This window comes from Bos taurus, chromosome 16 (genome assembly GCF_002263795.3).
Source record: "Bos taurus isolate L1 Dominette 01449 registration number 42190680 breed Hereford chromosome 16, ARS-UCD2.0, whole genome shotgun sequence".
Taxonomy (NCBI): domain Eukaryota; kingdom Metazoa; phylum Chordata; class Mammalia; order Artiodactyla; family Bovidae; genus Bos; species Bos taurus.
Window position 1 is genome coordinate 68,928,634 of NC_037343.1, and position 13,648 is coordinate 68,942,281.

General features: G+C 42.0%; 1 protein-coding gene across 2 annotated transcripts in view; it reads right to left on the reverse strand.

Annotated features, from left to right (window-relative positions):
- Positions 1-659: 659 nt before the first annotated feature.
- CENPF (centromere protein F) overlaps positions 660-13,648 on the reverse strand; it is a 62,606-nt gene continuing 49,617 nt past the window's right edge. The window contains 4 exon segments of one of the 2 annotated variants that reach the window (NM_001256586.1): positions 660-1,637; positions 6,000-6,178; positions 8,600-9,076; positions 13,298-13,460. In NM_001256586.1, coding sequence (NP_001243515.1) covers positions 1,434-1,637; positions 6,000-6,178; positions 8,600-9,076; positions 13,298-13,460 — 1,023 coding nt within the window. In that variant the 3' untranslated portion in view covers positions 660-1,433. 2 annotated transcript variants of the gene reach the window in all.

Here is a 13,648-nt window from a genome sequence, read left to right on the forward strand (position 1 = left end):
CCTCTGGGTCATGCCCTTGAGCACATGGCAGCCTTGGGATGACTTATGATAAGGATATTGCGCCAGACCACACCCCCGAGCAACTGAAGAAACAGGAGCAAAGACAGGATATCACTTTCAGTAGATGAATACTAAGCAGCTTCATATTACTGAAGCATTACCCAGCAATACAGGCCACCTAGCTAAGGACAATTTTAAAATATAAATGTTAGTATTTGTCAGAGTGTATACATAAATCTGAACTGAAAGTCAACAGCAAATTATCTTTTACAAGTTCATGTCCTGGAAAACTGCTTTACCCTGATTCGAGGACACAAGCACTTGTTCCAGAGTTTTTGGAATTGATATGGCTTAGAATGCCTGCGTATTTACAAAACTCTGTCATCCATAAATGAGCTGGAAAACACCACATACTTGTAGCCTTGTAGATGAGAGTTAATGAGAACACACAACGTGCTAGGCACTGGCTGGACGTGTTATATGCCTACATAATCTTCATGACCCACATTCCAAACCGTGTCTTTTTAATATAACTGAATGTGTTTTCTAAATGTAGTAGTATATTATTTGTTAGAACATTTTTACTTTTATCAAAGGCTGCTGAAGTTAGCAAGAAATGGTACCAAAGTTCATAATATATTTATATTTAGAAATCATTTGTACGTAAAACAAAGGTGAATTGAATTTTTTATTAGAAAAAATGCCATATTTTATAGACCACCATTTATGAGAATCCTACCAAAACACTACAACAAACTGGCCTTGAAGAGAAACAGCACAATGACAGAAAGCTCAAAACACTACACCTCTGAGGAGCCTGCAGCCAGGCTAATTGAAAATCGACACACAACGCCCACCACACCACACACAAACATGAACAGGTTATGTAAGTGAGCCAAGATTTAGAAAACACATTGGAGAGGGGAACACACCCACACACGTATCTGTGTGCATGTTTTCCTTAAAAACATGTAACAGGGTTTCCTTCATTTTACTCAACTCAAAGAAACTCTTGATCTAAAATTATTCCATGTCTAACATTATACAAAAGAAATATCATAAAGCAAAAGTTTACATTTTCCTGGGAGCTGTCCCTTGCAAGAAAATGTTACTTGCATTTTTTAGTGTAGAATCCACATAAAAACAGGAGTTGTAATATAGTGCTTGCCATTTAAGTGTAACATTGCCAAAATGCTTTATACGGGACTATTTTACATTACAGAAGAGGAATATCAATGTAGAGGTAATCAGTGCTTCCAAACTTTTCTAATTCTTCTACAGGGGAGATCTAAATAGTCAATATATTTCTATTTAAAAGGAGTTTTCTTCCCTCTGGTACGGTGCTTGCTGATGAATAAAGACAAGCGCACAGTCACACTGCTTTCTGTTCAACAACTGCCACCTTCCAGGAGTCCTGACACACACGGGGTCTTCTACTGGACCCTACAGTTCTCGCTGCCCTTGGACTCCAGGCTGGATTCTGGGCTGGGGGCGTGGCGGCCTCGCTTGGCTCTCAGGCCCTCCCTGGGGCTGCCCACTGGACTTCTCTCGGGAAGATTACTGATGGAGAGAGATCTGCCAATGGGATCTCGGAAGGCAGTGCCTGAATCCACTGGGCTCTGTTGAGAAACCTTGACCTGCAACACAAGTATGACAGTTAGAGGTCTAAAATCACATTCACATTTCTACAACATGAAAAATAAAGTCCTTATTTAGGTCATTACATTTGAAGTTCAATTCTTCCTCTAGGAGTTTGTACACAGTTTGACTATTTCTTCTACCCTAAAAACAGGCCCCCACCTAAACAGAGAAGCTAGAGAAAAGGGTCAGACATCACCTCTGATGAGCCACCTTGCAAAGCTTTCCTTGACATCTCTAATGACCAGACACTCGTTCCCAAGGCCACTGTGACCTTCTCAGATCAGAAGGTAAGCTCTCTGAGGGCAAAGACTATGTCCTCTTTACCTCTGCATCCACAGTGCCCAGAATATGCTTGACTAATAGCAAACATTCAATATTTGTGTAAGAACCCAAACCAGCTTCCATTTATCTTACTTGATCCTCTATCATGCAAATAAACGTATTCCAGTGAGTCCTAACAGTTTCATAAGGTGGAAGCTTTATTTACTAGAGCCTCTTCCTCACATAATAACATTTTAATCACTCTCCTTCCATTTAAAGTCCAGAATAAAAGTACGTTCCCTTTCCAATGTCCTGCCTTTTAAGAGAAAGGGGGATCCCACTTTTAAGAGAAAAGGGGATCTCAAAAAATGTGAGACTTTAAGAAGCAGATGAGAGGGTAACGCATTACCAGGTAATGCAACACTGGTAGGATTGAGATTTTCTGAGGTTTCTATAGTAGTGAGAAAAAATACGGGGTCAGGAGAGAGAAAAGAGCAGGACAGATGAAATACAGAACAACGTCACAACCGAAGTGAGAGGGCAAGAGTAGACGGTTCAGGTAGGAAGACCTTTAAAAGAAAAAGAGGAAGGACTCCTAACCAGGGTGATACGTGTTCAGTACCAAGGAGGCACTGAGAAGTCCTGAGAAGCACCTATGGGACAGACCACGCCCTGCCCAACTGCCTGCCCAGGACCACCTTCTGAAGCAGAAGAAGAAAAGAATGGAAATTATTTCCCCGTGTATATTCTTTCCATAGGAAGTGTATGGTTTTAAAAGGCAGCTAAATACTTTTCATCACAGAAAACATAGTAAATCTGGCCAACAGATCAGATCCCTGGAAAGGTTGCCTCTACCTCAGATGACGTGCAGCACACTTAAAAGGAGGGGCCTTGAAGGATCAGGACTTAATGGAAAATTACTGTCCATGGAAATCGGAAGGAAAAAAACAAGAGTTTTACTGGCACTCTTTTCTTTCCTTTTTTTTTTTTTAAAGTAGAAAGCAATATAGAAGACAGACATTTCCCTTGAACCCGTGAGCTGCAGGAGAATCAAACCTTTAGTTGCACCATTAAAAGACAGAGGAGGTAGGGACAGAGACCACACGGGGCAAAGAGAATCTGAGCTAGTAAAACTCCTTCTGAAACCCAACAGAACAGCCGAAGTCCACCCTTTGGCCTCTCCTTCCAGACTCAATTTCTTGATTCTGAATTGAGGAAACTGTAGTTGGTAATCAGAGTTTTAACTTTGGATTTGATCCTCATGTTGGTTAGTTAGCCTCAGACTTATCCATAAGTAGATGAGGTCAGGCTTCCCAGGTATTTAATCTATTAAGGGCACCCATACCCTAACTGTCTTACAAACTGTGTCTGCAGCCACAGTGGGGAGACGGCGGGTATGCAAATAGCTCATTGGAAAAGAAACTCATAAGTAGGAAAAATGGTTAAGACCCCACTAAATTGCTGACAGGCCCTGTGGTGATGGCCTCACAATCATCTCGTACAGTTGGTGGACGGTCGTCTGGAGCTAACTCCCAGAGACAAAGCAGAGACTGATCCTCACCTATGCTGCATCTTACCCATGTTCTCCTTCGAACTTGTCAGCTGTCACTGACAGTTCTGTTAAATGATCTAGGAAATCTCTCAACACTCAGCCAGTGACTTCAGGCGAAGATTCATAATCCGAAGTTTCTAAGCAACCGCTTTAGGAAAGGATAACTTGCTATCTCTTTTTCCAAACTGAATGATGAAATATGCTCAGCAGATGAGGCAAGCATTTTATAAAGTGACTCAGAAAATGTTGAATTACATTAAAAATCAATAGGCTGGGTTTTGAAGGCTTGCATCTAATCACGAGTCCCCTGTAACCTCCTTTCAAGAGGAACCACCGGCCATTCATGTGCACAAGTGCACAAAATTGCCTAGCAATTCATAACCACTGGTGCCTGCTGCAGCCTATAGCCCCTGCACACACAAGTCTGCAGGAAACCATGGTTACTGCTCTGTCCTCAGCAGATGCGACAGCAGTGTGGAAAGCAGGCCCCCTAGCGTGCAAAGCTCTCTGAGAAAATAAGTTCGAACTCCACGTGAAAACTGCTTTACCATCAGTTCCTCATCAAAGAAGGGAAAGTGACCCCTGCGGGAATCTTATGAGGTGATTTCCTAACACACCTGTAAACATCTATCGTTGCAATCACTTCAGGACATTAACAGCTGCATTAATTTAGAAGGTATCTGTATTAGAAATGAGGACACAAGTAAACTGTTAACATAATCAGCAACATCAGAGAAGGGGTACTGGGAAGAGCCAAGTACTTCATTTCAGGAATTAGATTGTGGTTAATAGCTTTGGTCAAGTCTGGAAGCTTCACTCTTTAAAGGCACTAGTTACCTTATGGAAAAGAAACTGTTCTTACGGTCCCTGGAGAGTTAGGATCTACTCCAGTACACTTCAGTGTTCTACGGTTCCCAACATTTAAAAGTTAACTCCAAACGTGAGTGAGTGAGTAAGAAAGAAAAATAGAGAAACATGGGTTGGAGGTGGGAGGACTGATGGGGAAGGGAAAGAAATACGCACAAAATAGCAGAATATTTCTAATTGTAAGTCATAGATGGGCCCATTTTAATGAGTGAAAGAAAATCTCAGACCCTTCTTCCTCAGCCCCCAGTTAATAAAATCTTTATTATAATGTAAGTTATGAACAAAACTCAACTGTAGATATAAATTCCTTAATCCTTAGAGCTCTTATATATCAGCATAACAAACATTTGCTTAAATGTTGCTTTGATGCAACTACTCACCAAAGTCTTTGTATTTGGTATCTAAAATCCTAATGAGGAACACGCCTGCCCACTTAACAAGTATTATATTATACAAATAAGGGTTACTACACCTTCAAAGTTTCGTTGGCTGGGTCAGGGTAATCTGATTGAATACTTAAACTCTAACCAATAAGCAATGGAGAAAGAACTGGCAACCCACTCCAGTACTCTTGCCTGGAAAATCCCATGGATGGAGGAGCCTGGTAGGCTACAGTCCACGGGGTCTCGAAGGGTCAGACACGACTGAGTGACTTCACTTTCACTTTTCACTTTCATGCATTGGAAAAGGACATGGCAACCCACTCCAGTATTCTTGCCTGGAGAATCCCAGGGACGGGGGAGCCTGGTGGGCTGCTGTCTATGGGGTCACACAGGGTCGGACATGACTGAAGCGACTTAGCAGCAGCAGCAGCAGCAGCAACCAATAAGCAAAGTACAATCACAGTATTAAAAACAAAAATTCTGTAAGCTATTCCAGAAACTTTCAACAAGATTCCTGTGATCCCTAGTCTGAGAAACAATAGGAAAAGAGCAAGACTGGAGCTGAGAGAGAGAGAGGTGTTAACTCCAGGTAGGTTCAATCTTTATTGAGTCTTATTTTCTTCATCCTTTTATAATAAGTACTTACAAGAGTTCAATAAAATAAAATAAAACTGAGTTCCCTAAAATTCATGTGCTTTGCAGACATAAATGGTAGCTGCTGGTATGGCTATGAAGCAAACACACTCTGTGCTTTAAATAACTTGACTGGGCTGTTTGCAAGGTGCAGAGAGGCCCCTAAGATTCCAACCCTTTCTCACTTCAACAATCAAAATAGAGACATCCACAAACAGAGCCCCTTTCTTTAGACATCTACTGAAATATGTGCTTTTTGTAGACAGTCAAGGAGTAACAAACACTAAGAATCACAGCCAGGGGGCAGAGGGGTGAGAGGGAGCCTGTAAACAAGCAAAGACCACTGCCTGTGCTGCGTCCTTCCAAGGTTCTGCCCAAAACTCGCTAACACACCCTTGGAGCTCCGCTCTGACAACACCGTTTGCCATCAGACTGTGTATCAGCAGCCTGCTGGGTCAAGGATGAGACTGTGCGGCAGGATAACATGACGCCTGTCCTCGCATCTGCTTGCTACTCTCCTCACTACTGACTTATTTATGCCACAGGGAGAAGGTCAGACTTCGAAGAGCTCCTGAGTCAGCCGGTGCAGCGTCAAAGCCTTGCCCAGATGCCGCTCTCATTTCCTGGATTTCACACAGTAGATACATGTTCACGGAGTTTACCTTTTGTGATCTGCTGCCACCAGCTGTTGGTTTGGAGGTCTCGGTGAGATTTTCTTTGTCGAGACTTGGCGGGGATGCTGCTAACTTCTGGGCAGCAAGGCGGGGGCTGGTCCTGGTTGCCATGGTTGTCCTCCGCAGGATGTAGGGGCTAGTCTTTCCGGTTGGGATGTCGGCAAACCCTAAGGGCACAAAACGGATTGTCAGCACTGCTGGCTACAATTCCATCAGCCTCCCCAGTGGGAGTGATATTCACGAGTGGCATTCATGAGTGAGCAAGGATAAGGGTGACTCCAAAACCACTTCCTCCTCACTGCAGTGGATAGTTTTATTTTTATTCATAATTTTATTCATAATTACCCTGGGAGGCAGCAAACAGTAAATCCCTAACAGGTGGGTTTTTTTTTTTTCTTATTAGAAACACAAGAAACAACATGGGGAAAAGGGAGGTGGGGGCGGAAATAATATTAAAGAGAAAAAAGTTCTTCCTGCTTCTACTAAGAACAAATCGGCAGGCATTCCCGTGAGACGGACTGGAGGGGAAAATAAGGCAGGTAAAATGGAAAGAGACAGGCAAAAGAAAAGGCCTGCTCTTGTGGAAAGGGGGAAAATGTGGAGTCACAACAGCTACTTGCAGTGACTACTCTCACGTAGAAAGACTGGATGGGAGGAGAGTCTGGATCTCACTAAGAGCAATTTCCCTCCGCATCATCTCCCCCTGTAGAGGGAACTGACGCAGCTTGTGATGACCAAGAGGAGAACAGCAATCCTGAGGACACTAAAAGAAAGCATGTCACACAGGCTCAGAACAGCTTTAAAGTAACTACCTTAACTACAAGAGCCTGTGTTTTTGCTTTGTTTTTAACCCCTTACCTACAAATAAAAAACAGTAATGAAAAAGAGCAAGCTAACTATTTGGAGGTTAGATTTCCTAAGGGTTAGAATTACTCAGAATAGTGCCTTCAAACCATCTATAGGAAAAAAAAAAAAAAAAAAACTTTCTTCCTTTGTTTTCCCCCCAAATCACTTCCCAGAATTTTTCCTATATTAGTTTCATGTGTACAACACAGTGATTCACAAGTTGTAAAGGTTATATTCCATTTCAGTTATTATAAAATATTGGCTACATTACTGGGTCTATTCACTATGCTGAATGATACATCCTTGTAGCCTATTTATTTCAAACATAGTCATCTGTACCTCCTAATCTCCTGCACCCATCTTGCCCGTCCCCCTGTCCTCGCTCCACTGGTAACCACTGGTTTGTTTTCTATATCCCAGAATTCATTTTTAAAAATAAATAGTTATTGGAGTAGAGTTGCTTTACAAGGTTGTGTTAATTTCTACTGTACAGCAAAGTGAATCAGCTACACGTATGCGTGTAGCCCCTCTCTGTGGAACTGCGCTCCCATTCAGGTCACCACAGAGTGCTCAGTAGAGCTCCCTGTGCCATACAGCGCGTGCCGCTTCATTCAGTTAGCTGTGTCAGGCTCCTGGTGACCCTTTGGACTGCAGCCCACCAGGCTCCTCTGTCCACGGGATTTCCCAGGCAAGAATATAGAGTGGGTCACCATGCCCTCCTCCAGGGGATCTTCCCGATCCAGGAGTGGAACGCTGGTCTCCTGCATTGGTAGGCGGACTCTTTATTTATCATTCATAAAGAATATTATTTATTCTGTATCACCTGGGAAGCCCATGCTATACAGTAGGTTCTCATTAGTTACCTATTTTATACACAGGATCAACAATGTCATATGTCAATATATATATATACGTCAGTACTAATCTCCCAATTCATCCTGCCTCCCCGCTTTTCCTCTTGGTGTCTCTATGTTTCTTCTCTACTTCTGTGTCTCTATTTCAGCTCTATCAATAAGACCATCTATACCAATTTTTTCAGATTCCACATATACACATTAATATATGATATTTGTTTTTCTCTAGTTCTATGGGAAAGAAGAGGGGTGGGGAGTAATCTCTCATCTGCTGTGGAATGATACTTTTGTATAATACAATAAGAATGAGTATAATAAAAACTGATTATGTGCTTGGATATTGAAAACAGCAAAATAGCAAATAGCTATGAAAATTTAAAACTCTAACTCATGATTTCTATACATTGTTTTGGTCATGGGCCAGTAGCAAACGTTCCTAGACTGGCCCCAGTCTCTGGGCTACATGTTGAAGAACACTGGGTTAAAAAAAAAACAACGTGGTAAGCAGCTCCAGCCAGGAGCCAGCATCATGGGGCCCGTCCTTCAGCTTCCCTACTACCTGGGTCACACAACACTAAAGGTGGGAAACTTGAAGGGTTATCTTCAATTTGGGGATTTTCAGCACAGAAATATCAAATTCCAAACAGTTTTCTGACAGTCATTTTTCAAATCTCCTAGTATTTTTTGTACTGTGACATAAGTAATTAGATCTGTCATTCTCTCATGACAGAAAAGAAAGCATATACCTTACCAAGTTAACAGTGGACTACTGCTTCTGAAGATTAATTAGGACCATGGCATAATAACCCCAAAATACAAATGCTTCTTTTCTTTTTGTATGTGAATTTTTTTTAAAAGAACACAAATACTTTTAAAATTATGTCATACCTTTCTTTACAACTTCTGGAAGCCCCTCTGGCTCAAATTCAGCATCTTCTGCATCCTCTGCAAGGTGAGTACCACTTCTGATGGCTTTCCTGCTTTTTTTAGAAAATGTCTCTGGTGTAGAAGGCGTGGTTTCTCCGCCATCCTCCCGAATCCCACTGGACCTTTGCCTTTTGCCTGAAGATTTATTTTGGCCGGATGGTAACTTCTTCTCAGTGGCAGAAGGGACTGGGGATGGTCCTGGAGCAAGCGAATTCACCAAAGGAGATCTCCGAAGATTCAGTTTAGATTGTTGTGAACTCAGACGAGCAACTTGTGTTTCTAACATCTCCTTGGCTTTCTCTAACTTCTCATGGCTTATGAGCAGGGAACAGTATTTATCCAGGTATTCGTCTGCCTCCTTGGTTTTTTCTTCAAGGGTTTCTTTCAGTTCTTTCATTTCAGTTATTAATTCGTCGACATTAGCATCCACGACGGTATCTGTCAAAAGTAAAATGACAAATCATTTGTAACGTGACACTTCTCTAGTTAACACTGGGCATCATCAAGCAGATAACCTTAGACTTGCTCTTGATTTTTTTAATTTTGGAAATGGGGGAAAATGTAGCTACAGATGGTTCTTATATTTCAAACAGCTCTTGTTTGGTAGGGATTGTATCAAGATACATATTCTCGTGAGTTACAGACTTATTGTTGTTTACTGGCTAAGTCATGCCCAATTCTTTTGAGACCCCACAGACTATATAGCCCACCAGGCTACTCTGTCCATGGGATTTCCTAGGCAAGAATACTGGAGTGGGTTGCCATTTCCTTCTCCAGGGATTGAACCCGCATCTCCTCCTCGGCAGGCAGATTCTTTACCACTTTGTAGGCAGAGTCTTCAGCCAACAGGGGAGCCCATGTACTTACTGGGATAGTTTAAATATAACCCATCAATATCTCAAACTCGGATTTCAGCCAATCCATCAAACCACCTTGTAGTTATCATACTACATAAAATGAATGAATTTATTGCACCCTCTATATTCCTCTGTCCATCCTTTCTATTTTAAGTGAATGAATGAACAGTAAAAGTCGACAGAGAATATAAAGTCACGGTTGTAAAGGCTTTGGGAGACAGTTCAGTTGCTCAGTCATGTCCTACTCTTTGCGACCCCATGGACTGCAACACTCCAGGCCTCCCTGTCCATCACTAACTCCCAGAGTTTACTCAGACTCATATCCCTTGAGTCCGTGATGCTATCCAACCATCTCATCCTCTGTCATCCCCTTCTCCTCCTGCCCTCAATCTTTCCCAGCATCAGGGTCTTTTCTAATGAGTCAGCCCTTCGCATCAGGTGGCCAAAGTACTGGCGTTTCAGCTTCAGCATCAGTCCTTCCAATGAATATTCAGGACTGATTTCCTTTAGGTTGGATCTCTTTGCAGTCCAAGGGACTCTCAAGAGTCTTCTGCAACACCACAGTTTACAAGCATCAATTCTTCAGCACTCAGCTTTCTTTATAGTCCAACTCTCACATCCATACATGACCACTGGAAAAAGCATAGCCTTGACTACATAGACCTTTGTTGGCAAAGTGATGTCTCTGCTTTTTAATATGCTGTCTAGGTTGGTCATAACTTTCCTTCCAAGAAGTGTCTTTTAATTTCATGGCTGGAGTCACCATCTGCAGTGATTTTTAGCCCCAAAATTAAAGTCTGTCACTGTTTCCACTGTTTCCCCATCTATTCGCCATGAAGTGATGAGACCAGATGCCATGATCTTAGTTTTCTGAATGTTTAGTTTTCAGCCAACTTTTTCACTCTTGTCTTTCACTTTCATCAAGAGGCTCTTTAGTTCTTCTTCACTTTCTGCCATAAGGGTAGTATCATCTGCATACCTGAGGTTACTGATATTTCTCCCTTGATTCCAGCTTGTGCTTCATCCAGTCCAGCATTTCTCATGATGTACTCTGCATATAAGTTAAATAAGCAGGTTGACAATATATAGCCTTGACGTACTCCTTTCCTGATCCCTTACGATTTTACAAAGGAAGTGACAAATAGATTCAAGGGATTAGATCTGATAGACAGAGTGGCTGAAGAACTATGGATAGAGGTTCATGACATTGTACAGGAGGCAATGATCAAGACCATTTCCGAGAAAAAGAAATGCAAAAAGGCATAATGGTTGTCTGAGGAGGCCTTACAAATAGCTGTGAAAAGAAGAGAAGCGAAAGGCAAAGGAGAAAAGGAATGAGATACCCATTTGAATGCAGAGTTCCAAAGAATAGCAAGGAGAGATAAGAAAGCCTTCCTCAGCCATCAATGCAAAGAAACAGAGGAAAACAACAGAATGGGAAAGACTAGAGATATCTTCAAGAAAATCAGAGATACCAAAGGAACAATTCCTGCAAAGATGGGCACAATAAAGGACAGAAATGGTATGGACCTAACAAAAGCAGAAGATATTAAGAAGAGTTGGCAAGAATACACAGAACTGTACAAAAAAGATCTTCATGACGCAGATAAGCACAATGGTGGGATCACTCACCTAGAGCCAGACATCCTAGAATGCAAAGTCAAGTGGGCCTTAGGAAGCATCACTACAAACAAAGCTGGTAGAGGTGATGGAATTCCAGTTGAGCTATTTCAAATCCTAAAAGATGATGCTGTGAAAGTGCTCCACTCAATATGCAAGCAAATCTGGAAAACTCGGCAGTGACCACAGGACTGGAAAAGGTCAGTTTTTATTCCAATCCAAAAGAAAGGCAATGCCAAAGAATGCTCAAACTACTGCACAATTGCACTCATCTCACAGGCTAGTAAAGTAATGCTCAAAATTCTCCAAGCCAAGCTTCAACAGTACATGAACTGAGAACTTCCAGATGTTCAAGCTGGTTTTAGAAAAGGCAGAGGAACCAGAGATCAAATTGCCAACATCTACTGGATCATCGAAAAAGCAAGAGAGTTCCAGAAAAACATCTATTTCTGCTTTATTGAATATGCCAAAGCCCTGTGTGGATCACAACAAATTGTGGACAATTCTTCAAGAGATGGGAGTATCAGACCACCTGACCTGCCTCCTGAAAAATCTGTATGCAGGTCAGGAAGCAAGTTAGAACTGGACATGGAACAACAGACTGGTTCCAAATCAGGAAAGGAGTATGTCAAGGCTGTATACTGGGATACAGGCAGGGGCCAATGAAAAGACTGTAGAATCCAGTATATATGAAGAACTCTTACAATAATAAAAAGAAAACAAACAAAAAAAAATGGACAAGAGTGCTTGAACTGGTATTTCTTCAACAAAAACACAGAAATTCCCCACAAGCACATAAAACACCCACTTAGAATGGCTACTTAAAAAGAAGTCATGATAACGTAAATGCTAACCAACTAAAAAGTAACGTACTACACAGGAATGACAACAGAAAAGGTTCTTGTAAAGTAACTACATCTTCCTTTCATATGAGAAAGTAAACTGACATTATAAAAATGCTTTATCCAGAAATACCAATTTAGTCATATAGCTTAGCACATCAAAGTGGCCAAACAAGCAAAATTACCTCTACCTGGCAAAGTTGGGAAACAGGACAGGGGTTTAAGGGCTTCCCTAGTGTCTCAGACAGTAAAGAATCAATCTGGAATGTGGGAGATCCAGGTTCGATCCCCAGGTCAGGAGGATCTCCTGGAGAAGGGAACAGCAACCCACTCCAGTATTCATGGCTGAGAAATCCCATGGACAGAGGACTTGCCTAGCAGGCTACACAGTCCATGGTGTCACAGACAGTCAGACATGAGTAAGCGACTTTCACTTTTTTCACTTTAAGGGCATATTAATTTTTTTTTGAAAGCATGTGCATGTTTTACACCATGATGATTTTTAATAAAAATAAAATTTGTGTAAAAAAAAAAAGACAAGTCCAAAGAAGTGCTGAAAACTGCGTGGAGGCAATGGAGGATCTAACGGACAAGGGTTTGAAGGACACTACATGGGAAGATGTCTCAGTCACTTGCAGCTGCCTGGTTGGTGTTGATTCCATCCTTGAAGCCCCAGTCTCTTCTGCCTACTCTTCTCAGCAGGGAACACTGTGGACCCCTCCCCCCTGCCAAACTATGTACGGTCCAGAAGAGCCATGCGTACTATATTTGCCATCATCTATCCATACAGAAAAAGCATTCCACTCTAGGGGTGTATGTAGAGAAAAGTGACAAAAAGCATTGTCACTTTGTTTCATTGTATTTACACACCCAAAAATGTAGTCCCCAACCTTCCTATTTAGTAGGGCCATGGATACCAGAATCATCTGTTGGTAAATTACCAGTGCCAGCTCAGAGGCCAATCTTCCTTTGATGTAGGAACTATGTAATGGACATCCACATGAATAACTCTTCTTGGAAAGGCTCATTAGCAAACAGGGCTGCCAGGTTTTTGCACATTTGATAGAACAGAAGGTGCAGTCGTTCTATTTTTAAAATGCAGGCTTCATTCTGAATCCCGTTAATGACCCCAGCCCGAGCACAAAATTAGAAATTGGAAAATGGTCCGCCGCTCAATCTCGACGTGCTGCCACAGAACAGATCACGGTCCACGCTTCCGGGGCAGACACACCAGTGTGTGACATCACTAGTCGGCGCCAGTGAGGGCTTGTCGATGTGTATGTGACGTCACTAGTCGGCGCCAGTGAGGGCTTATCGATGTGCGCCGGGCTAGCACCCACCTGCTCTCTGTTTCTCCTGTGCAGCTTCAAGATGAGATAGTTCTTTCTGCAACATCACCTTTTCCTCTTCCAGCTGTTTACAGGATTTCACCAACAACTTTATTTTACTCTGGGCACGATCGTTTTCCTTCTTCAATTTATCTGCATGTTTTAGATTTTCCATCTACAAAACAAAAGCAATTCCACTTAAAAACCTTGAATTGCTTTTCGTGGGCATATGGAAAAATAACAATGAGATATAATTAAGAATCATATGCTGTAAGTTTAAGAACGAGACAAAACATCTAAAGATGCATAAAACAATTCCTCGTCTCTGTTCAGTGTCCTAAGTCCCCCCAGTAAACACTGTCT